This window comes from Pleurodeles waltl, chromosome 6 (genome assembly GCF_031143425.1).
Source record: "Pleurodeles waltl isolate 20211129_DDA chromosome 6, aPleWal1.hap1.20221129, whole genome shotgun sequence".
NCBI lineage: Eukaryota > Metazoa > Chordata > Amphibia > Caudata > Salamandridae > Pleurodeles > Pleurodeles waltl.
Window position 1 is genome coordinate 1,530,235,600 of NC_090445.1, and position 26,260 is coordinate 1,530,261,859.

The 26,260-nt window shown below is 42.0% G+C and overlaps 1 protein-coding gene and 1 long non-coding RNA gene across 6 annotated transcripts in view; one reads left to right on the top strand and one right to left on the bottom strand.

Moving 5' to 3' along the window:
* The window catches only part of LOC138301061 (uncharacterized), a 330,240-nt gene extending 321,836 nt beyond the window's left edge, over positions 1–8,404 (bottom strand). Inside the window, exon 1 of the long non-coding RNA XR_011205057.1 lies at positions 8,134–8,404. This is a non-coding gene — a long non-coding RNA (uncharacterized lncRNA). The remainder of the gene's footprint in view (positions 1–8,133) is intronic.
* A 6-nt stretch (positions 8,405–8,410) lies between these two features.
* The window catches only part of C6H1orf159 (chromosome 6 C1orf159 homolog), a 153,302-nt gene continuing 135,452 nt past the window's right edge, over positions 8,411–26,260 (top strand). For 2 of the 5 annotated variants that reach the window (XR_011205056.1, XM_069241105.1), the window contains exons 1-5: positions 8,411–8,560; positions 12,191–12,281; positions 16,937–17,030; positions 23,806–23,899; positions 24,875–24,950. Coding sequence is in view for 4 of the 5 variants with exons in the window: in XM_069241105.1 (XP_069097206.1) it covers positions 23,825–23,899; positions 24,875–24,950 (151 nt within the window). In the remaining variant the exon portion in view is untranslated. The remainder of the gene's footprint in view (positions 8,561–12,190; positions 12,282–16,936; positions 17,031–23,805; positions 23,900–24,874; positions 24,951–26,260) is intronic. The other 3 variants (XM_069241106.1, XM_069241107.1, XM_069241108.1) reach the window with 3 other exon arrangements.

The following is a 26,260-nucleotide window of genomic DNA, read 5'->3' on the forward strand; positions in this document are numbered from 1 at the left end:
AACAAATGGAAAGTTGCTTTTCTTTCTTCTGCTCTATTTTAATAGCTGACAATGACAGAAGTATCGCACTAAGGCAGTAATTCCCAACTTTTTGACTCCTGTGGACCTCCACGGAATCACTACTGGAAGCCAGGGACCCCCAAGCAATTTGTATGATTTAAATTTCAAACATGAACACAGTAAGTCGCAAAAAAAACACAAGCAAGTTCACACCAAAGAAACACTTGAATTACTAAAGATCGGATTATTTTATATTGAAAAAATATACAAGAATAGAACAATTTTAATATGAAGGTTGGCACTGCATCTCAGGTGACTATCTTTCCAATGTTTGGTCTTATTTAGGAATCCTCAGGTCAAATTCTACATTTCCCAAGCAATTTCTGTTTTTATTTTTTAGGTACATAAGGCCTGAGAAGGCTTTTTCACATAAATATGTGGCAGGGAAAGTAAGTAAACCATAAGGGCCTCTCATCTCTCCATAGCCTATCTGTCTCGTGTAATTCTTTTGTTTACAACTATAAGGTTTATGATTCACATGTCATCCGTACTGGTAGGCATTATATAAGAGTGCATAGTGTGGAGAAACACAAACTCGGGATTCAGAACATAGCACAATGATTAGCATTGACTTTAATAATAAGAGTATTTTTCTACACAAACAACCCTTTATTAGCAGCATAAGGAAAATGAAAGACTGGGAAAACAAAACTTAACTTTCTAATTATGCCATGCAGTTTGCATGCAGCTCTTTGATAGCAGTTAATAGCTTACTGTGCTAGATTACAATTGTAACTTATGACCTGCACAGTAACAAAAGAATCTCTAACCCACTGTGCTAGGCACATAAAATACTGTTCTTTGTATGATACACGTTCTTTGCAGCAGGCATAATAACCATCTGCGCTACCTTAGATGAGTCAAAACTGGCACTAGACAAAACCCCTACCTCTCCTCAACAGTTACATTAATCACCAGAGTTATCTTGATGCTTTTAATTTTGCCCGAAATCCAGTGGTGGCTGCTACGGAACGGGAGTGGCATGGGATGAAAACACTTCATCTGTGTATGGCTGCTGCCTCTCCTCCATCCTCTTCTCTTCCTGATGCCTGGCAGCACTGAAGAACACTCCCCTAAGCTAATCACAACGCTGCTGTCACCAGCATGACAGTAGCGTTGTGATAGGAGTGAGCAGCCTGGTTCAGCACTAAGACAGGGAGTGGGAGCGCTGCATGTTCTCCTCCCAGCTGTGCAATGCAGCTGGATGGGGAAATGCTAAGTGCACATGTCTGTTTGGCCGGCTAATCCGTCATGCGCACTTATGCTGCACATACCAATCCTCCTCCCTGTGACACAGACGAATCCACCCCACCCTAACCTGGCTCTGCACTGAAAAATAAAATGATAATAACATTGTTTTATTATCATTTTATTTCTCCTTTTATGCACTACTCAGAGCAGTGGGGTGACATTCATCCGCCTAAGCGGAGGTGCAGCTGCTGTTGAAAGTTGCTGGATGTACAAGGAACTTTGCAGTGCTTTTAAAACTGCTGCACAAAGGAAGTAATAAATATAAAAATGCACGTGTTTCTAGAGGCCCTAGCTGTAGAAGTGCCTTTCTGCCGGCCCAGGCCTGCGGATCCCCTCAGAATGTGTCACGGACCCCTGGGGTGGGGGCCTCAGGTTGGGAACTGCTGCACTAAGGTTTTAAGTGGCTTGTGGTTAAGTGGATGGTGTGACCATGTATTATATGGGCTATTGTACACCTTGGTGTATATGTTAAGGATACTGCAGGTCATCTTGGAGTTCCATACCTTATAAACAAGCATCCGCAAAGCAAATAGGTCTCCCGTATGCAGAGCTATTGGCTTTGCCAGTGTGTATTAACCATGTTGTAAACTAGCATGTTCTCCTCCCAGCTGTGCAATGCAGCTGGATGGGGAAATGCTAAGTGCACATGTCTGTTTGGCCGGCTAATCCGTCATGCGCACTTATGCTGCACATACCAATCCTCCTCCCTGTGACACAGACAAATCCACCCCACCCTAACCTGGCTCTGCACTGAAAAATAAAATGATAATAACATTGTTTTATTATCATTTTATTTCTCCTTTTATGCACTACTCAGAGCAGTGGGGTGACATTCATCCGCCTAAGTGGAGGTGCCGCTGCTGTTGAAAGTTGCTGGATGTACAAGGAACTTTGCAGTGCTTGTAAAACTGCTGCACAAAGGAAGTAATAAATATAAAAATGCACGTGTTTCTAGAGGCCCCAGCTGTAGAAGTGCCTTTCTGCCAGCCCAGGCCTGCGGATCCCCTCAGAATGTGTCACGGACCCCTGAGGGGGGGACCTCAGGTTGGGAACTGCTGCACTAAGGTTTTAAGTGGCTTGTGGTTAAGTGGATGGTGTGACCATGTATTATATGGGCTATTGTACACCTTGGTGTATATGTTAAGGATACTGCAAGTCACCTTGGAGTTCCATACCTTATAAACAAGCATCCGCAAAGCAAATAGGTCTCACGTATGCAGAGCTATTGGCTTTGCCAGTGTGTATTAACCATGTTGTAAACTAGCATGGCAGCTGTTCAACATGGCTATAAGTTAATGGCATAAAGGAGAATGACGTGTCATAGAGTGCTGACGATTGGTGTGGCATAGAGTATCGAGGAGTGAGTAGAGTGTCGCAGAGTGGAGTAGTATCAGAGTGGAGTAGAGTCTAGAGGCATAAAGAAGAGTGGAGTTGCGTAGAGTGGAGTAAAGTAATGTGGAGTGCCGAGGAGAGAGTTGAATAGGGTGTCATTGGGCATAGTACATTGTCATTTAGTGCAGTGGCATGAAGTGTTGTAGAGTGGAGTGGAGTAGAGTATCATAGATTGAAGTGGAATAGAATGTCATGGAGTGGCATAGAGTGGAGTAGTGTGTCATAGAATAAAGTGGAGTAAAGAGGCAGCTGTGTAGAGAGTAACAGAGTGGAGTAAAGTGTTTAATAGTGGCACAAAGTGGAATAAAGTTTAATGGAGTAGAGTGTTGGAGCGGTGTTCTGTAGAGTGAAATGTCGTAGAGTGGTCAAGAGTGAAGTGGTGCAGAGTACAATGGTGCAGAGTAGATTGGAATAAAGTACATTGGTTTTTAGTAAAGTGGTGTAGAGTGCAGTTGCATAGAGTGGCATAGAGTACAGTGGTGCAGAGTGATGTAGAGAGCAATGGTGTAGAATGCAGCAGAGTAGAATAGAGTGGCGTATTGTGTACTGTTGCAGGGAAGAGGGTCATAGAGTGCAGTGGTGCAGAGTGATGTAGAGAGCAATGGTGTAGAATGCAGCAGTGCAGAGTAGAATAGAGTGACATATAGTCCAGTGGCGTAGAGTAGAGTGCTGCAGTAAAGAACAATGGTGTAGAGTAGAGTAGTGTAGAGTGCACTGACGCAGACTACAGTGGTGCACAGTAAAGTGGCATGGCCTAGACTGAAGTGGGGTAGAGTGCATTGGCATAAAGTACAGTGGTACAGAGTAGTGTAGAAAGGTACAGAATGGACTAATGCAGAGTAGATTGCAGGGGCATGGAATGATGCAGAGTAGAGTGGAGTGACATAAAATGGGGTTGGCATAGTGTGGTAGCACACTGCATTACAGGCAACACATCTTCAACTGAAATGACCATTACATTTGCACAGACATATAGTTTTGCTGATACAAATATACAGCACACAAATGTTAATGTGTGGAAATGTCATTACTTAGTGTATTGATTTGTTTCGATCATCTTAAAATATTTTTTTCCACTACACTTATATTTTTAAGTATCTGCACATTTAATTTACAGACATTTAAATTTTGTTGCACGGTAGAAAAAATAGCTTCCTAAATCCTTCCTCCAGCACACCCCCAGCATGATTGTCATATAAGTTCTCTCACTTTGAATCCAGAGAAAGAAACATAAACACAAAGCTCCATGGGAAGACAGCCTATAATTTGACCTTTGTCTTTGAACCACGGTGAGACAAGATAAGAACAATATTTAAAGGCCTGTTTACAGACATCGAACATTGGTGGAAGGATACAGTAAACAAGAAATGCTCCACGGGAGGGACAAACTCAAGCTGCACAGCCTAAATCAAATACAGCTAGCAAATAGAAACCAAGCAAATGTGAGTTACAAAGCACACAGCCTAAGGTAAGCAGAGGGTGAAATACATTCCGAGGGAAGCTTTCTAAATGTCCCCTAAATGTCTTTAGCAAACCAGACAACTTCGACCTAATGAACTCAGCCTTTAGCCTCATTCCTATTTATTTGTCTGTGACTTGCAATATCCTTATACAGTATGGCACGGGTCCTTTATGCCTTATGTTAAGAACTGTGTACTGAAAGTTATAACCTCATGCAAAGCTTGGTGAACCTGCACACTGAACCTCCATACCCCTTCTCCCAGACATTCCACCACCCCTACATCACCTGGGGGGCGCTGTATGTAATAGAACATTCATGGTGAGCCAATTATGATACACGTCAGAAGATTGACTAAGAGACTTTGCCCTCTGTAACACAGATTAAAATATGCAGAATTACAACTTCTTTCATTGAGACTCAGTGATATCTGAGGTCTGATATGTACCTTTTTATTCCACATTGCTGAAGATGAGGATGTTGCACCATCGACCTCCTCTGTCCTAACCCACACATCGAAGTAAGGATTCTATGCCCATGAAATAAATGCTGCCACTACTCAGAGACCTGACAGACTAGAATACAATACATCATCTAACCACTGCGACAGTCAATCTGTATCTTGCTATTTAGGGCCTTATACACATGCTTTCGTAGGCCACGGCTGCACTCACTGTATTGTCTTGTAACATTATGAAATGTGTGCAGTTTTATGCAAATGCATTGATACGAACACTGTATTGCTGATGCCTGGGTTGGTGATCACCAGGGCCACTGGAATTATGCAATTGTGTGCTGTAATGTTTTTCACATAATTATGGAGTTGCCACATTTGCCACAAAATCCATCATCTGCTGCATTTTCTACAGAACAAAAACGCTTAAAAAATTACTAAAAGCACAGCAAGATGTGTTGGTGCACAGTGGAAGGCCTCTTTGCAAAAGTTGACTTCTAGCATCTCTTTTGCTTGTTGTTATATTTAGGTGTTAAGCTGGTCCCAATGAGGTGAAACCTAAGCCCAGAGAGTGTTACCAAGTGTAAAAATGACAAAATAATGAAAGACTATCACAAAATGTGTCACATTATGTTGCATGATTTGCCTCTACTTTCTGCATAACTTAGTCAAACCTGCCACATAATTTGGCTCTCCCCTGCTGCGTAATTCTAGTGGCCCTGACTATCACCAATGTGTCCTCATGTAACTGTTATTCTTTGCCATTTTTATCTGTCTCAACTCATAAAAATGTAAAATTAGTTAAAAAAAATTATAATACAATTCAAACAAGAATGTTTAATACAGAAAGGATACTACACTTCAATATGCTTAAGTATGTAACAATAACAACAACATAACTAATAATGCTACGCAAGCTGCCCAAAATGAAACGTGGCTTCTCCTTGTTAGCTACGCTGTGATCCAACCCTTTATTACTTAGATAAAAAACATTGGGCCTGATTCACAAAGGTAAACGTAAACGTTTGGTAAAGGTTTAGACCAAACATCTAAGTTTACGATTTGTGAGAATTCACAAAGGGCATTTACAAGTAGTATCTTTACATCTGTACTCGGGCGGATCTACGTTAAGTGTAAATGTTAGAAAGAAATACCCTTCTAGGAGCTAAATTGTAGAGAGTTAAAACGTAAAATCTCGCCTTACCTGTTTCACTAAATGGTGTGATCCTTGGCAACTACAAATACTCAGGGCACAAGTTGTAAAAAAAATAAAAAAAAAGTGGGAAGACGGACCAAGTCAGGCAATATGCTAGTGACATCATAACGCAAGACATCATGGTGTGTGACATTGCACTTGGCATCACAACCCATGACCTCACAGAAAGTGGCATCAGATCTTAACACCTCAAGACATATGTTTAGCAGGTCTATCATGAGTACATTTGAACGCATTACTATATTTAACAAATTAGATTTTGCTTTGGGGTTGTGCCAAAAAAAGGTTTGCAGATCTTGACACAAAATCTAGGCCTCAATTTATAAATGTATTTTTTAGAGGCTGTGCCACAAAGAAATTGGCATAAAGGAGAAATGTGGCAATAAATCAGTTCTGCTTAATTGGTGCAAAATCTGCATTTTAAAATATCTTGTGGGGGGTAAGGCATCTGCTTAAGAGATCTTTTTGTGCCCAGTATATCTCAGGGAATAATAATAATTTGTATGATGTAAAGCTCTTGGACACCCTGCATTGGGTTGAGTAGCACTATCAAATAAATAAAACAAAATAGTGGTATTTAAATTCTTATTTGTGTAGATACTAGGTCAGACCAACACATTGACATTCTTACAGTGCATACCCATCTCTTATATGCAGGAACTGAACAAAGTGGGAACCATGTCCCTCTTAAGTACCTGTGAAGTAATTGCAAGCTGTGTGCTTTTGTTTCCTAAATAGCAGCTAGGTGTGAATCTCCAAACAGCTTCCAGAGAGAATAATCAAACAAAAGGAGGCCTGATGGCCCCTTAATTTTAACCTTTGTCCTGGGCCAGCAGAAATTTAAAATCAGAACGCCCTCTTTCATGCTGCCCAGAAGGAATAAAAGAGCTTCTGAAAGTGTGTGCAGGCACTTCTGAAAATGTCTGAAAAGGCCCTGAATTCTTGGTAAGGTAGACTCCTTTCTAGCCTGGAGGAGTTTTTCCTCATTATCCTGCATGGCTTGTCTTCAAGGCGATAGCTGGTGGTACGGCTGAGGATTGCAGGACAGCCGTCAGCCAACAGGGCCTTTTTAAGTAGCGCTGAGAGTGGAAATTATTTCATGCCCTTGCCCCCCCCCCCCCCCACCCTCGTCCGCCGTGTCCTTCACATTCGAAAATCTGGAGGGGGGATACATCCCCTACATCCCCCACACTTCCTACGCCCATGCGTCTAGTTATGAAACCTCCTTTAGTAGATTGTTTACAAATTTTCCGACCCAAGCAATTCACCTGGTTCTGGTAGTTCCTTAGAAGAGTAATGATGCAACTATATTTAATACTTTACAGTGGCTGCCAAACCAGCAACACAATTTCTTTGTGGTATTCTGTCTGAACATAAATCCTTCTATAACAATCTCCCTGCCTTTCTGTGTCATAAATTTGTGAGGCATAGTCCTTCTCAGGGGCACCACAGCTCTAACAACCCTTCTTTTCATATACCTCATTTTAAAAGATCTAGATTGGGTGGACGAGTGTTCTCTGTTCTAACTTTCTTTAAATTAAACACCTTCACTCTAGAAATGTGACCAACTTCTTCTAATTTACTGTCTTGTAAGAAGCTAAAATTGTACATATTGCTTTATCAGTGCTGTATCCTCAGTGCCGGAAGACCTCATTGAGGCGACATGCAACTTATAATATGATTCCTTATATTTTAATATAACGTATAAAAAAACAGTGCAACGAATTAAGGATGATGCAGATTTTTTAACGATTTCTGATAATCATCAAACACACTATACACGCATTATGAGAAAAAATTCTATGCGAATTAATATAACACCCTGCTATTAGGGAGAATATTGACAGTAAATAATGCCAGTCTGGGTCTTTCATGAGCCTGTACTGCACTGGATTGTCGTAATATAAGGCACCCCTCTAGCCACCTCTTAGCACCCTGAGACTTTGCCACCCCTCGGCAGCTGTTGCCCTAAGACCTTCAAATATTGCATTATTCTAACTTTCCAGGCGTTACCCCGGTCACATCCACAATAGTCGCTCCCACATCAGTTATTGACCACACCCCATCCAGCAAATTGCCCCCGTTCGCTACCCACCAAGCCAGTTATTGACCTCAGTCTCTCTTCACTCATAGATATCACAGTCTCCTCTCTCCGAAGTAATTTCCCTCACTCCCACCGCACCCCTACGGCACTTGTGCGCCTTTCTCTCCCTTCTAGTTACTGCTCCAAGACACCTTGCTGTTATTTTAAAGTGTCATTTAGTAACTACTACCACTGCAAGCAGTAATTGCCTTATTCACCTTTTCCAACCAAGGCGTTGCCGTTTCTTAGCAACCGCTAGCCCTAAGCGTGTTCCGAGCGTGCCCACAACGTATGTCCTCTAGAGGTTGAACGGAGTTGTAGTTTATATGCTTCCTTTGTCCGTGAACTGCTTGAAATAAAGTGACAAAATAGAACTATATATCCCATCAGCCCATGCGACAGGCACAGTCAGGGCGTGCCTAAACGTAGCGTGTGCGGGAAGCTCCTCACAGGTGGGGCGCAGGGCGTGTCGGCAGTATGGTGTCTGTCGGGAGTTGTAGTATTCGGGCTAACGTTGCCTCTTTGTCGATCAAATGACCCCAAACGAGTAGGACTCGGTTTCCCGGCAGGTGCCACGCTATCACAGCCGGGTCTCATTTGAAAGGGGAAACTGGGTCTGAATATTCCAGTGGGTACCGAATGCAGGTGAGCTTTGGAGGGGAATATTGAAGGGGTCGTGTTGTTTGACTGAAGCGAGCGGAGCTCTGGGAGCTGTAGTTTGTAGAGTAGAGTAGAGTAGAGTAGAGGAGGTTTCAGCAGGCATGATGCTTTGTGAGCGAAGGACCTCAGTCCCTAAAGGTGAAAGATGCCAGCAGGATAGTTACACGTGATACCAGATGATGAGTTACTAAGCCACGCATTATTTGGGGATTAACAGGGACCCAGCATTAGCAGGTTGTGTGTGGGCTTCGTGGAGTATGTCTCACGGTATTCACAGGACCCCCAGTACTTTGTGTTGAAGATGAAGTGAAGAACAAGGGTACCCACCCCTCCTCCAACAAAAAGACACGTCAAAGGAAAACAGGCACCCCCTTTTATCCTTCGTCGCTACGTCAGTGGGGCTCTCATATTTATGAGTAAAAGTGTGCCGGGACGTGCAGCCGTTTTCCCTTTATTCAAGCTGTGCGTCACAATGTTCCTCCGGGTACAGAACCTAAAGGTGAAGTGTAGGGTGGCGGAGAATAAGGAGTGCGTCAAGGTTTCTTTGTTTTGAATACCGGAGACGTTCTTTTTCTTTCTCAACTGCGTATTATTTTGGCCTGGGGGAAGACTCGTGGTAAGGAAGGTGTTCCAGAAAAGTGTTTCTCTGGTTTGCGCGAGTCTACCACATAGACATTTGTTGGGTGGGTTTTACAAGGCTTGCTCTTGAACATGGATCCTAAACCAGTTCCGTCCCACTGAATGCTTCCAATTGCTTTCCGAGATACTAGTTAAACTATAGCGTTTCCTTAAATCTCGCACATCCTAACCGTTTACCAGTAGGGATTCCTGTCCAAATATTGCCCTGCTCACTGTCTAGCAAAACATTTTAATTAATAGTCACAGACCGTGGATCATTGTTGATTCCCCTTGCGTTCCGATCTGCCTGCTACCTTCTGCGTTGTTGGGGACACCACTCCTCAGTTGCCCTGCCTTTCCGTTTCAACCTGGAATAAGAAGTTATCTTTGAGTAAATAGAGTACAAAAAGCCTTTTCGACCAAGATGGAGAGACGGATAAAAGTTCAGAACTGTGTATCGCTGCTTGGCCCATCATCTGTTTTCCATAAGTACTATGTTGCTCTAATATCTAGTGCCAGCACGATACCAAAAATCCCCCAAAACACGAGAGCCGTTTAACCTCTGTAGGTAGAGTCTGGGCGACCATCCATTCATCAGTTACATCTTCCCAGACTCATAGTGGGGAAAACAGTTGATGTATGGTGAAATGCTTATGACTTAGTAAGGGGAGACTGGTTTATCAGTTCTCCTTATCCCCTGGGACGAAATAAAAAAGCTAAACCTCCATCTATGATATACTACCATTATTCAGGCAATTTTTCAAGACCGAGATTCCAGCTCTAAGCCAAACATTCCCCAAAACAAGCAAGCTGTTTAAGCTGTGCAGATAGAGTCGGGGATGTGGAAGAGTATCCACAGGAAATAGCTAAAATGCGACCATGGACCGTGTCACATATAATGAGACCAATTAGGGATTCATGTGTTCACTGATCACTGCAGGAAACTGAACACTTTGTGGATGGGCCAGTCAAAGCAATTTCACTTGTGGCCCCTGACTTCAGGGGCCCATATCTTGCATCTGGCCAGTTGTATTCATGGGTTTGGTAGTCAGAGGCACCCAGAGGGCCAGTTACAACCACTGGACCCATAGACTGGACGGTCAGGACTGGGAAATTGTGTCAGTCTCCAGTCGGATCTTTAAACTGTCTTTTCTTGGATTGTTATGGCCTGGAGGGACAATCAAACTGTTCTGAAATCAAAGCGACTGGTTGCAGCCCAAGTAAACACCAGTCATGACGTTGATTGAAGAGGCAAAGGCGATTTGACATTCTGAGATTGGGAAATATGGGATTTTCTGTGGTCAGAATGGTACTAGGAACAATGCAGGCTCACCACACTCACAATTGTGAAACGCAGTCCCACTTCTAGCCTTATAGTTTCTTCTTTTAGAGAGTCTAGCCCAGCTTAAGAGAGGAACCATCCTTTTGTGCAGCTTGCAGCCCACTCTTTGGATATTCTCCTGTTAACTTTACCCCACCCCTACCCAAGCATGAGAGTGCCACACAGTTCACTGTTAGCCACAGGAAGACTAATGAAGCACTCCAGTTGTTATGGGCTATGTGGATATTATACAGGAGAGTTCAGTGGGTTTCTCACCCTCCCGAGGGTACTGTGCCTCTGCAGGCACAATCAGCCGTCACAGCATTGTATGAGGTAGGCGGCATCCATTCTTAACTGTACATGCGATTCAACTTTAGTGGCATTGCCTAGCCACTGGGGGGATAAGGTGTACTGTTGAACGTTGGTACAACGAAGATGATCCACCTGCTTTTGCTTGAGTGGACAGACACTTACCTCTCTGATCAAACACCACATGGTGTTCATAAGATTTGTGAGTTTTCTTGTATCTTCTACACAACTAGCTAAATGCCTTAAATGTAATTAGGCAGAATGCATACTGTGGATTTGGCACATGTGAAAATATTGTGGTTTGAAAATTCTCGGGTCCGCGGTCCTCTTCAGCAGTGTCTGCTTCTCAGTATTAAGCTTTCTGGGGAGGAGGGTAAAACAAACAAACAAACAAACAAACAAAACTACGATAAACCACCGGTACTGTGACATGTCACTCAAAGAAGTGAAAAAAACCTGTACCAAAGCAGTGTCGTTAAATGTTGATTGTGTGGAATGACTGCAAGTGGTGGAATACTTAACCCTCTCTTTGCTTTCACACTTTTTTTGTTCATGGGAGAAGTAAATATCAGCAGCACTATGTCATCTCTAATCCCTACTGCTTGGGACTGGTACATGTGCATCGCAACCACCTACCAAATAGCACCCACAGTCTAGGTTCTGCTTGCACCTAGAAGGAATAGGAAACATTTAGGAGAACGACGTAGGATTCACAAGGGATGGTTCCTTTCTCAGAAATGCAATATAAATTTTGTTCATAAAATAAAAGCAATTTCATTGTTGACACTTCTATCTAGAATTACTTTACTTGCCATCAAGGCCAGACTGTGAGCAAAGACTATCCCTTGCAAAAGTGTTAAATAAGCTGTACATTGCACCTTGCTAGTAAGCTAGCCTGTTATTCTATACTGGGGAGGGGTGGGGTGTTGGGATCGTTTAACCACTCAACCCATTCTTCCTCAGGAAAAGCAACGGAAATATTGGTCATAATGGTGCGAATTATATTACAAAATACCAAATGTATTGGCTGTACTGTTACTGAGCTGTGCCATGTTAGAGCTCTCGAACATAAAAGCAGCCCTCTCCTGATTGTAGCCAATCAGAAAATGTTACAATTGCCAGGCTTACCATGTCTTCCAGGCCTGTGCCTACATTGTTCTCAAAGGAACTTTTAATTAAGGTTGTGGGCAAGTGGGTTGGGAGAAGTGACAGTGGTCTAGCGTGTGTCTTTTACTTTCCAGCAGACTAAACTGTCAGTTGGTGTGATGTGGGATTGAACATTCATTTGATAGGGTTCTGTAGTTGAGATGATTTGAAGTGGTGGAATTCCTTTTCTGATACCATCCTAAACAGTTTTTTCCTTCTAGATTGTCAGAGCATCAATAGTCCATGTACCACTGCCTCGTCTTGGAGGCTGAAACAAAAGATTTGGGTGTTTGGGGCCTGACAGACTTAGAGGTAGGTTTGCACATCCTACTACTTCACTCTTACCTGTGTTTTACAGGTTGTGTAGTCTCGTCCCATTTAATGCTTCCTTTTAATCTTGTTAAGCAAATGCATAAGGATAGGAGCCAGCACAAACAAGACCTTTTGATAATCTTATGTTTATTTCGATGAAGTGATTATTGGGCTAAACACTTCAAAGATTCTTCCTTTAGAAGCTATGAATGATTTAGAAGAGCCAGTAGAAACCTTTGAAAAATATATTTTCCAATAAGTACAATGGAGTACAAACGTAACGTACACTAACGTGCATAAAAGCCCCCTCCCATTATCGAGAGATCTCACTCTAGAATGAAGGCCCTAGCACGCCTGTGGGGATTCAAATCCCTGTTTTACATTCTTTCTATCGACTGCTCAAACTAATGTCATAAACTGAAGGTAACATCAGTTTATGATACACTTGGTGATGGTATTAATTAAACACTTTTAGGGGTCACCTGGATGCTGTAGTTAGCTTCCATTTAAGAAAATTAAACTTAAGATGTTATTCGTTTGTAAAACCTTAATATTGTTTGCTATGCATACATTTTATTAATTCAGTTAGTGAAATATTATTATTTTTTATTTTTTATTTTTTTTACATCTTCAGAAAGCACTTGTAAGGTTTTGGGGGGTGATTATCATTGGCTATTGAACCACTAAACTGAGGGCCAGATTAAGATTTGAGCTGACAGGGTTCTTAATTACATATGCCATGGAGTACCGTGACTGCCAAACCCACTGTCTGCCTCCCTTGTTTAAAGATGATCTTACCTAAAATTTTCCTTCGACAGAGCCCCCATTGACTCTGTAGATGGAAAACTTCCTTTGACAGAGTAGGGGCTGTTAGAGAACAGACATTATACTGTACATCCTATTTACGGTGGATGGTGTGATGTATATGGTTTTTTGCTTACCAACAGGGAAAACCTAGAGGTGATAGACAAACAAAGTTCCACACACACACAAAACGGCCATCAAAACCGATGAAGACAATTCACCAAATGTTTTGTACAGTGAAAGGAACCACCCTGACAGCAGTTCCTTTCAATATACAGAGATGTTCGCTGGACCAGCAATCATAACTTAATCTGATGAACAGTTGCTCTGCTAGATGGCAGAGATAATGTCCTCCACTTCTCTGATGGACGGAGTAATATGCATCAGAAAATAAATAAGGCTCCTAGTCTTGCCATTTAGTCATCTGAAGTCAGATTTGGAAATCATCAATTTGTTTCCTACTGCTGCACTGCAAGTTCTATTGAAAACATTGTTTCCCATTGTAATTAGGAATAGCCTTATTCGAGCGATTGAGACAATTTTATGGATTAAAAAAAAAAGCTTTAACTACAGAGTTGGATGGGCCTTACAATAGGTCATGTGAATTCACTTAGACTGCATGTCTAGTGGTTGAGCTTCATTGTTTCCTTAGTCTTGTTAATAGTTTTTTTGTGTGTTTTGAGCATGAAGAGCCTTCATTAGCCCTTTTAATTCATTTGCCTATGCTTAGTAAATATGGGTTAACCCCTTCTGCGCCACTGAGGTAATGGTTACGTCCGGTAGTGCAGCGCTGCTACGCCATTGACGTAACCATTATGTCCTGGCACCGGCCTCTGAGGGGTGTGCTCCCCCCTTTGGGCCTCCCACCCCCCTCACCTGGGCATGGATGGAAGGTGAATCGCTTCCCTTTCCACCTCGACACCCCACCTCCCCCAGATGACATCTGATGACGTCAGCGTGCTGGATCACTGACCTCATCAGAGGTCGCTCTTTCATTTCTCTTCTGATCAGGGGTGGGGGAGATTGGAGAGACATGAAAGGAAAGAAAAGGCTTTTACTGTCCTTTCATGTCTCTCTGAACATTTCTGCAGTACGATTGCATAGTGATTGTGCTACAAAAATGCCCAATATACACCAGGGAGTTTGTTTGTTTGTAAACAATGAAAGGGAGCGATCCCTTGGGAAGTTTTTTTGTTTTTAGGCCGTTTCTGCCTCCTTGGGGGCAGATTGGTCTATTTTAATTAGGCTGGTCTGCCCACAAGGGGGAGCAGATGTACTAAGCACCAGGGATCATGTTTTTTTTTTTTTTTTTTTTTTTTTTTTACACAGGTAGGGAGCTAACCCTTAGGCAAGGGTCACTCCCCTGGCAGGGGGGATTTATTTTAGACCATTTCTGTCCCCCTTGGGGGCAGAAACCACTAGACACCAGGGATTTTTTTTTTTGTTTTGTTTTAGCGGCAATTTCACGAAAGGGGAGCACCCGCTTAGGCAAGGGTCACTCCCCTGGGGGTGCAATTTTATTTTAGGCCATTTCTGCTCCCCTTGGGGGCAGATCTGCCTATTTCTATTAGGCCCATCTGCCCCCAAGGGGGGCCGAAACCACTTAAGCACTAGAGATTGGTGTGTGTGTGTGTTTTGTTTGGGGGGGCAGCCCCTTAGGCAGGGTCATCCCCCATGGAGGGACATTACTGTTGGTCATTTCTGCCCCCCCTTCGGGGCAGATCAGCCTATTTTTGTAAGGCCCATCTGCCCTCAAAGGGGGCAGGAAGCCCACTAGACTCCAGGGAAGAATTGTTTTTCAAAAAAAGAGGGTGGGAGTATGGCCATACCCCAACCCCAAATAAATGGGGACAAAGTTGTTCTACCCCGATCCACTCCCGGGAGGGCAGAAAGGTTATTCGATGCCAGGGAATAAAAAAAAAAAAAAATAGTAGAGTGGTGGCTACCAACCAGAATGGGCATGGTTATGCCCCCACCCCAACTGAAGGGGTTAACAGTCTTTCAGCTCTCCCCCGCACACTAAAAGATCTTATCCCAATAGCAAGCAAGAGGACATTTGATTATTTTGGGTTTTGATTTAACTTTTGGGCCATGAGAGCTTGCTAACTCTCAAAATTGTCCCACGTGGAATGGTGAAGGCTGCACTTTTTGGACTTTGGGATGCTGCCATCTAGAAAAATCTACGAGACCTAGACACATCTGAAACCTAAACATCTGGGTGAGTCCAGGGTGGTGTGCTTCACGTGCACCCCACACCAATTCCTACCACCCAGCATTGTTGCATCTATACCAATAATAATTCTGCCCCTCTTGTCATCCTAAAACTTTGTTTTTCAAACTGCCCTTTTGGACCCGCTTTAGTTCCCCCTCAATTTCAACATGTTTTTGGCCCTATCCTGTCAAAGGCAGTTGGCCCACCTACACAAGTGAGGTATCATTTTTATTGGGAGACTGAGGGGAACGTTGGGTGGTAGGAAATTTGTGCTGGTGCAGTGATCCCACTCAGAAATGTGGGAAAAATGTGATCACATATATATATATATTTTTTATTTTTTTATTTTTTTTAGCTAAATATGAGGTTTGCAGAGGATTCTGAGTAAGAAAACACAACACTGGGGGATCCACACAAGTCACACCTCCTTGGACTCACTCAGGTGTCTAGTTTTCAGAAGTGTCTGGTTTTCAGAAGTGTCTGGGTTTGGTAGGTTTTCCTTGATGGCTTCTGAGACCAGGACCAAAAACGCAGGTGCCCCCCACCCTCCCTGCAAAAACAGGTAGTTTTGTAATAGATCACTTTGATGTGTCCACAAAGTGTTTTGGGGCATATCCTGTTGTGGGCAGTAGGCCTACTCACACAAGTGAGGTACCATTTTTATCGGGAGACTTGGGGGAATGCTGGGTGGGATGTAATTTTGGCTCCTCTCAGATTCCGGAAACTTTGCAGCACCGAAATGTGAAGGGAAAAGTGTTTTTTTTGTTGTTTTTTTGTGCTAAATTTTGAGTTTGCAAAGGATTCTGGGTAACAGAACCTGGTGAGAGCCCTGTAAGTCACCCGATCCTGGATTCCGCAAGGTGTCTAGTTTCCAAAAAGGCACAGGTTGAGTAGGTTTCCCTAGGTGCCAGCTGAGCTAGAGGCCAAAATCCACACCTAGTTACTTTCCAAAAAACCCATCAGATTTCAATGTAAAAATGTGATGTGTCCATGTTGCGTTTCCTGTTGCGAGCACTAGGCCTACCCACACAATTGAGGTACAATTTTTATCGAGAGACTTGGGGGAACACAGAATATAAGAAAAGTGTTACTGCCCTTTGTCTTTCTCTATATTTTCTCCCTTCCAAATGTAAGACGGTGTGTAAAAAAGAAGTCTATTTGAGAAATGCCCTGTAAGTCACATGCTGGTATGTGGACCCCAGATTTCAGAAATGTGCAAATAACCACTGCTTCTCAACATCTTATCTTGTGCCCATTTAGGAAATACAAAGGTTTCCTTGCTACCTATTTTTCACTCTTTATATTTCACCAAATTAATTGCTGTATACAATGAAAACCCTTTGCAAGGTGCAGCTCCTTTTTGGCTCTGGGTACTTAGGGTTCTTGATGAACCTACCAGCCTTATATATCCCCACATCCAGAAGAGTCCACCGGACGGAACAGTATATTGCTTTAAAAAATCTGCCATTGCTGGAAAAAGTTGTAGAAGAAAACGTGGACAGAGGTGGATTTTTATTTTTTTCCACCTCAATTTCAGTATTTTTTTTAATTTATTTTAGCTGTTAATTTCTGTGGAAAAACCTTGAAGGATCTACACAAATGCACCCTTGCTGAATTCAGAATTTTGTTTACTTTTCAGAAATGTTTAGCTGTCCGGGATCCAGCATTGGTTTCACACCCATTTCTGTCACTAACTGGAAGGAGGATGAAAGCACAAAAATAGTAAAAATGGGGTATGTCCCAGTAAAATGACAAAATTGTGTTGAAAAATGTGGTTTTCTGTTTCAAGTCTGCCTGTTCCTGAAAGCTGCGAAGATGATGATTTTAGCACTGCAAACCTTTTGTTGATGCCATTTTCCGGGAAAAAAACACATGCTTTCTTCTGCAGCCCTTTTTCCCCATTTTTTGGCAAAAAATTGACTTTTAGCTGTATTTTGGCTTATTTCTTGGTCTCCTCCAGGGGAACCCTCAAACTCTGGGTACCTGTAGAATCCCTAGGATGTCGGAAACAAAGGACACAAACTTGGCGTTGATAGCTTATGTGGACAAAAAGTTATGAGGGCCTTACCGCAAACTACCCCAAATAGCCAAAAATGCTTGGCACAGGAGGGGAAAAGGCCTGGCAGTGAAGGGGTTAAAAGTACTCCACTTAAGCCCTCACTATAAGTCGCCCTTTAAATGGGCCGGATTGTATCTAGCCTCTGAGTTACCAATATTAGGAGTACACAATAACTCTACAGGTGGTGGAAATCCAGCAGATTATGAGTTAGACCCTTAGGGTCCATAAAATAAATGAGGAATTACCAGGAAATAGGTAATTCTGGACCCAATTTATTCCCAGTAATTCCTCATTTTTGGCGAGACTTTCCCCCAGAGATTTCAGATGCTCTGCTGTGTCCCCCCAGATCTCAGAATTTTGCTGACACTGAAACTGCTGTGACCGGCCACATTAGAATTTAGAAACCACTCTTGATGAGGGCTATAGACTTCAGCTTAAGCTTTGAGAGATTGTTTGCTTAACTATTGAGTTGGTTTAGTGGAAGATTTTTTTTGTTCTATTGAATTTATATTTGGAGTTATCAGAAGCTAAAACAACAAATATTTACCTTCATTTGGATTGCTGTTCACATGCTGTTTGTTCTTTTACAGCAGCCCTTTTAATTCTAAGGAATTTCCAACAAGCGTGTGGCCTTCACCTGTAAATGGAATCTTAATACCAAAATACAGTAACCTATCTTGGTGTGGTTTTATGTAATTATTAAAAACCAAATGCTATAACTTGTGACCCTGGTGGGACTCTTCATTTTATGTAAATTGTTTAGCTTATGAAATCATCTAAAGACAGCTGCAGGACTCTGCAAGACAAAGACCCATGAAGTTGTATTGTCAGGCACCCCAGTTACTTGAGTGAAGAAAGGTTGCATAGACTTGTCTTGGAGGGTGTTGATATAGCATAAAAGCCTTGCATGATTAGTGAATCGGTTTCCAGCTAATTGTGGATCTTCGTTATGAATGAAAGCTATTTCTATATGTGCCATCGGTACTACAGGAATGGCTCCATAGTGGAGAGCACTCTTCTAGTGGAGTCTATTGAAGGGTTAGCTCTGTGGTAGAGGGCTTCATAATAGAGATCTCTCTTTGCCAGGGTTGGCTGTATGCTGTAAAATGGATCCTTGAGTGGAGTACACTGCACTGTAATATTGGCTCCTTGGTGGTTGACGTCCCACTGTAAGATTCGCTTTCAAATACTGGACTGGCTCCACAGTGGAGGCCTTCTGGTTGTAAGGCTGGCTGCATCGTGGAAGATTGTCTCTGTTACTAGTGGCTCCATAGTGGCTCACCAATGGGAGACATTTGTAGTAGTGTTCTTTGGCGAAAGGCTAAAAAAATCTTCATTATCCTAAGGCCCAGATTCTGGGACTTTTTACTGTTTATATTTGCCTAACTGGGTTGAATGTTTTGTGTTTACGAAGATCTGTTTTGGTTGCACCGCTGAATGTTTATTCATACGTTTTGATTACAAGTCTACCTGTAATACTGTATATCTGTAACACTGAAGTTTTGTAGAGGTAGAGAAAATAATATATGTTGGCTCAAACAACAAATATATACTTTGCTGCTGAAAAAAGAAGAAATGCGGAATAATACTTTTTAACTAAACTCAAACATGTTAAATGTTTAATTCACCCATCTAGATTATTTGTTTGATTTCCAGTTAACTTTTTAAGACTAGGAATCTGTGTAACAGTGAGGGCAGGGTTTTATCAAACCTATGTCTCGGAGATATTCACAGAATAACATTAAGGCTCTGATTTAGTTTTGCTATCTTAAAGAAAGATCAGCCCTTCTTCTCTTTGTAAATACTAAGTGATGTTTGCTTGAATGGGCAGAAAGTTTGACTTTTTTGTGGTACGTTTCCTACCAGAAAGCATTAGAACGCCCACCATACAGGCACAGAATTTGGAGATGCCTCTGTGTTTGGACCTTGAGGGAGCAGGCCTAGAATTGTAGGAAAAGGAAAATGGCAGCATTGGTACCTTGTTTTTGATTAAGCAACCAGCCCAAGAATCAAAGCATGGTGTCATGAATGTTATTTTTCATTTTCTAACTCTTTCGGTTCTCCTGCGTCACAGAGCTCCAGTGATCACATGGATATTAACTAGGAAAAGGACTTGAATGTACCTGTGCTTCAGATCCTCAGTATCTCCAAATTTTTAATGGTCTGGCATGTACTATCCTTGTATAGAGAAATGAGCGTTTAAGAAGGATATCCTTCTAACATATTCAGAAATAGGCAGAAAATGGCAGCAGCCTTCAAAGCATAAAAATGTAAAGTCTGCAAGTATGCTTTGTATTATTAATGCTCAGTGATTAGTGGGAAGAAAAACCTTAATTACAGAAATGTGTGTTTACAATCAAATTTCAAACTCTGATGTTGCATTTCAGAATCCCTAGCAAGGTTTTAAAGGAGGGAGGTGGTCTGGGTGACGGGACTCCAAATGAACTTTAAACTCGCCACCCCCTTCTGATCATCACACTGTGCATACTTTTACATGTTAGAAAGGCCTACCTGATCAGAAATGTATATTTGGCATCATGTATTTGATTGCATTTTGAAAACAGCAACAACACTTAATTGCAAAGTGATTTAAATGAACTAAATGATTGTAGACCTATTTAAACATTGGCAATTTAATAGGGACATTGTGGAAAATGTGGATGGGGGCCTGATGATTCGCCTCCCACCCCCACTGGGGGAGGGGGATAGGGGTAGGGAGGGAAGGGTGCAGCATTGAAATGTTTGAATGCCACTGCCTTACAGGATCCATTTTCCCATATGTGTCTTATCCAATCCCAACATCTTTGCCTACTATTTCCTTGATGTGTTTGTCTTTGCCCTGATGATTGGAGCAGGGATCACCAGTGTAATGATTAATGGCCTCATTACGAGGCTGGTGGTCTTGAGACCGCCAGCCTCCCGGTGGCGGTCAGACTGCCTCCTTCCTGGTGCTCTTACAGCCAAATGATGACTCTGAGTTGTGGTCAGCCACGCCTGTGCTGAGTTCAGCGCCACTCTGCTGATCACATGTCCAGTTTCCACCAGCCTGTTTATGGTGGAAGCCCAGTGCTGGGGGCCACAGGGTGTTGTGGGCAGTGCAGGGGCCCCCTGCCCAGCACCCTCGGAATGCACTCTGTCTCCTACGGCAGACAATGTATATTCCGAGGGTGTTGACAGCACCCTCTGTGCAACAGCATTGGCCTTGGCTCCATGAGGAGCCGAGGCCAATTTTGCTGAATGGTTTCCACTGGGCTGACCAACGGAAACATCTGATTTCAGAGGTTTCCAACTGTCACCCCAGAGGAAACCTTTTAATCGCCCTTGGGGAGGGGGTGAGACCACCAGCTCTGTGGTAGTCTGGCCCGCCAACCTTTTAATGAGGCCCTAAGATACTGTCTCAAGAGTGTTGCTTGTTGCTGGCAAATGAGTTCTCTGGGTTGCCTTGGAAAAATCCTGGCTTGTGATCTGCGCATTGATTTGAGCTTGTCTGCAAAACTGTCCGCTACAAAAAGTAGAAAAGTAGACAAAAAAAGTGTTGTAGTGAAGGTACTTTACAAATTATGTAGTGGTTAAAAAGTCAAAATGTCTGCCACTTTATGGCCATTCTTGACTATTTTGTAGTGATGTTTTCACTTTTTATAATCAATCTACCCTTAAATTACATTTTATTCACCTTGTTGTGTGCTGTTTTTCCCTAATATTTGGAATGCCCTATGCACTTTCTGTTTTCTCCTTTCTTGTTTGCATTTCAGTATCCGCAGGGCCTGATTTTTCTTCAACCAACTTATACTCTCCACTCAGCCTTCTCCCTCTGGTTTTTCAGTCTCTCTTAGAGACAACGCTCACTGACTGATGTAAAAAACCTGTTGTCTCCAATACATAAATTAGGCTTTCGATAAGCCCCTTAGTAAGGATTTAATGGCTATTTTATCTATCTTAGATTCTTCTGATTTGATGATTTTTTTTCCCTATTCTTGCCTTTGTCTCTTCCATAGTTTGCACAAAAGGTTTCTTTCAAGCGATAACATTCTAAGATGGGTGCTGGTTTGTGTACCCATGTGTGGTCACATGCAGTGGCCATCTTGTAACAGTTTCTTACACTTCCTGAAAAGAAAATTCCAAGAAGGTCACTCTTGCGTCCGAATATGTGCATGCCTGCACATTGGCAACCATGTTGAATTGTTTTGCCCATATTGCATGCCTAACATTTGCAACACCATTGAGATCATTGCTATCGTTGCCTCTGTGTGTGTGTGTGTGTGTGTGTGTGTGTGTGTGTGTGTGTGTGTGTGTTTTTTTTTTTGCAGGGATATACCCTTGGCAACCTCTTCCTGACGTTTTCTTCGGCCAGTCTAATTTCTCTCTCTCTCCAACTTTGCTCCTTCTGTTTTTGCTCACACTAGTTTCCTGTGCTGTTATTCTATTACATCTACTTTTTGCAAGACTCGTACTTAATGTCTCCATGCCCTGCTGGTCTCCTATTTTCTGTCCCACCGCACTCTGTAACTGGCTCCTCCTGTAGACCTTTAAGGTGCAGGCGTTTAGAAATAGTTTGCCCTTTTTAAAATAAGGTTTATAAATATATATATATATATATATATATATATATATATATATATATATATATATATTTGTATTTTTTTTATTATTTATTTATTTTACTAAGGGACATACAGCGTTTTGGCAGATCTTCTTAAAATTTTATTCAATTTGTGCTTTATTCATGTGGCATTATACGTTTTTCAGGTTTTCGATCTGACTTTTTGTAACTCACCTCTTTCTACTCCCCTGTTAAGGACTCGCCTGCACAGTGCGTGCTCAGTGCTGCTGCAAGATTTATTGTTTACAATTCAGTGGAACTACAACCCTCCCCCAGCATACCATTAATTGTTTTCGTTGTCGCTCTTATTTGTAATCTGTTGAATGCTTAGCTGCTAAAGGCTCCCTTTCTTTTCTTGTGTTAGCTCCTCCCTGGAGCTTGAACCAAGTACATGAGTTCTTCCTCATATTTGTTCTGCCTCATCTTTGTGCAACTCGTATTATTTTTTTAATAAGCATTTCCATATTATTCTTGGACTTGCAATGAGCATTCCTACTCTTGACACAGGCATATAGCTTAAAATGTTGCTTTCACTCTGTTGTCTCTAATTACCCTTTAGTTACTTACACCCACAAATGAACTACTCTATGCTTCTCCAGTCTGCGCCACTCTAGTCTGTGCCATTTTCCTCTGTGCCTCTACTCCACACCACTGTACTCCACTCTACTCTACTTCAAGACACTCCACACAATGCCACTCCACTCTGCCTCTCCACACTTCACGCCTCTGCTCCACTCTGTTCTACACCATACCACTAATTTTTAGCCATGCTGAACAGCAGTCACGCTGCTGTAGAACTATGCTGAAAGACATTGGTAAAGCCAATAGCTCTCACATAGGTGATACCAATTTGCTTTGCCAATGCTTGCTTATTTAAAAACCCTGGACCGAGGGAGTACCCGCAATCCTGACATAGTCTACGTGTCCCCATCTATTTCTTCACACACTCATCACCTTTTAGGTCTGCTGTGACAGATTTACCTATCTCTTTGACGTATTTTTACCAATTCTTTAAAATATACATAGCATGGGCTTTAGTCCCACCCAGAGCAGTATTACCCTCTCACCTCATACTGTTCTCTAGAATGCATAAGGGACTATTTTCTACCCAAATAGCTTACTAAGTCATCGTGCTGTTTGGTACATTCAGTTATTTATCTCCCATATACATTCTATGGATAATGCTATCCAGCTTTTTTTTACATTTTTTAATACTTTTGTTTCTCCAGCATTGGCAGAGTCAAAAAGGCAGGGTTTAACGTGGTAGTGAACATTTGCGAATGACACGCATGCGAAAAGTATTTGTGAAAACCTTTGCTTACATAGTGTAGCAGTTGAATGGCAGACCTGTTGGATCTGCTAATGCTTTTTTCTTATTGTGCATGCAGTATACGTCCGCTGGTGCAGTGGCATGTGAATTCATGACCGTGTTTTGCTTCTATAACCAATCATCTGCTTAGTTGCCACATAACCAATTTGGCTGTATCTGCCATGAGAGAAATAAAAACACTTTCCATAACGGAATGCATTAGTCTATAACGGAAAAAGAGAAAGTGCCATTTACGAATGCGAAGTTCTGTTAACTTAAGTTTCAGTGAGTGAATTAAGGTATCACTTATGGCTCAAGGCCTCTTTACAGCACTAGATTAACACTGCTGCTACCATCATACTCGAAATACAACACCTGACTCTCAGGAAAAAGCCTAAACCTGCAACTTGTTGCCACCGCGTAGAGAGATTTATTTTGCTTTCTGTGGTGTATGTCCTTCTGCCTTGTGCCAAGGCCTAAACTTCTTGCTCAGTACTGCAGCTATATTTCTTTCTCTGACTTGTGTCGTTCTTTTCCTAGGTTTTGATTTTTCCTGGTCATGGCATGGCCAAACACAGCTCTGCTCCTGTCACAACTGACTCTGCAGGTTGCCACTGAATCTGTTGGAAATCTGGTATGTACTGAAAAACGCCCTCTCTGGAATATTTTAAAGTAGTAAGACCATGCTAAATAACACAGCAGCACAAATATGAAGTCAGTGAGCTGTTTTATATAGAGGCTGCATTGTCAACAAAAACACAGCAAAGAAGGGCATTTCTACCAAAATATACAAATTAAAAAAAAAAACAATGTTTCGTATCACCTGCAAGGGGAACTCCTTCAGATTATCTGGACTTGTGAAAGAACAGTATTTTTCACAACTAATGAAACTAATGTGTTCTGGGGTTTGATTACTGACTTCACTAAATCACACAGTTGTGTCTCTATTAAGTCAGTAACGACTGGTCTCTGGACTGTCCTTCCTGGTTCCTATTTGACTCCGAGGCCTCTGTGCCAATCTTGATGGACAATATATCACTTTAAAGCATGGGAACCATGACAGTAGTTACTCATGTATTGGTTGTTCTTCAATTCTGGGCATAAGCAATGATAGCAGTAGGCCATGGTCTAACTGGACACAAACCCAGGGTGTAGCCAGTAACAGCACCCGTGCATGTTCTAATTACCACAAACTGTCATTGCCCCTCTAACAAACAGGGCATGGGCAATGGCAGTGTCAACTAATTATCTTATTGACTGCGTAGTCCATGATGTCAACACTTTGTAATTGATCAGGGGTCTGTGATGCATGGAAGGGGAGGAACTTCCTATGATTTGACTGACCATTGTCAGAGACAAAGTCCGTTTCTCACACCAACTTTTGATGATGTTACCTTTTCTGGTATTCCATGATCTTGGAAGTAAACTATAGCTTTGTGTATCTTTTACTGCCGATCAATTTATGTGAAGTCAGCTCGCTGTGGAAACTAGGATTGAATGTGTCTTAATTTAAGAATGCTTTCTATTTCAGTATCATTGTACTGTACGTGTACTAACAAATGTAGAGTATGTTGATGGCACAGTAATAAACTGTACTGTCTTTGGGCAGGTACCCCTGTTGGAATGCTGCATGGAACAACTCAACAGTAATGGCAGCTGTCCAACAAGCAACCAATGCATTCCAGGTATAATATTGATTTGTTAAATATTCTTGTGGGTATACCTGCATAAAAAAAGAGCAAGTTTCTGTGAGTGCAGTATTATTTATTTTTATACATTAGGAAACTAATTGTCTTTACACCTAATCCAAAAGTCTGCTGTGCACACTTTGTTAACTTCATAGGACAGTGCTTGTTGTATTTGTGGTAGTAAATGTACATTTGAAAGTTTTCCATTAGATCATATTAGTGAGCTAAATGCTTTGGTGTAAGTACTTAGCAAACCTGAGTTTGGGTCCAGTGTGCCCATGGGAGCAGGCATTTATAGCCTCTGACGGGAGGCAGATCATAAAGCTTATTAGAAGCTTAGATATTCCTCAAACTGCCACCATCTGGGAAATTGTGCAGTGGTCATCTATAAAAGCCTTGGAAAACACCTAGATTGAAATAATTACTATTTGTGGTAGAAGGCAGGAACACTAAAAAATATCATTTGTTGCCCAGGTTTAAAGAATTACAACAGAGATCTCCGACCTTTTCAGTAAAAAGAGCTACTTATAATCAATGAAAATTATCCGAGCTGCTAATATTATGTGTTGTAATAGGGACCACAACAGACAAGATTACTCTAGTAGCTACCATGTGCAAGATTACCAGCTGTAATTACCTCAGTGCACCAGGGAGGCTTACAATCGGTAATGCAAATCAAAAATGCTTCTTCAGTTTGGAATGCTTTACACCGATTATACGTAACAGCCAGAACAGAATAGTAGCAGTTTCGCTGAAAGAGATGGCAGGAGGAGTGGCAGTACGAACACTATTTTCAAAGTGCTTAGTCAAAGATGTTGCCTGGACATCAAATACTGACTATACCCCAGAGGTTTAATGTGGAAGACAGTGTCCTCGGAGGAGGAGACTTTCCTAGACAATGGAGTGTGACAAGCATAGCCATGTTAAGAGTTAATGGAGGTTTCCAGAAGAAACAAGTTGTTCTGTGTCTAGACTGAAAAAGTAGGGGATGGGAGCAGAAGGAGGGATGGGTGGAGTATACATCCTAGCTGCACCCTGAAGAATGATGAAAGCATAGAGAATTTATGAAGATTGACATTCTCTTGGACAATGGTTTTTGAGATGTAACTTGATTGTACTTCGGGTTCTGTCAGATGTTCAACAGGGACTGTTAATGGCTATCCAACTAAGATCCTGAGCGAGGATTAAACAAATGCTTGTCTAAATAGACTCCCTGACGGCACAGCCCTCCATCCTTTTGGGATCCCGAACATCATCTTCCTGTTCCACAGCTTGAGGTGATCTCCTGAATGCAGCCAACCAAGTGC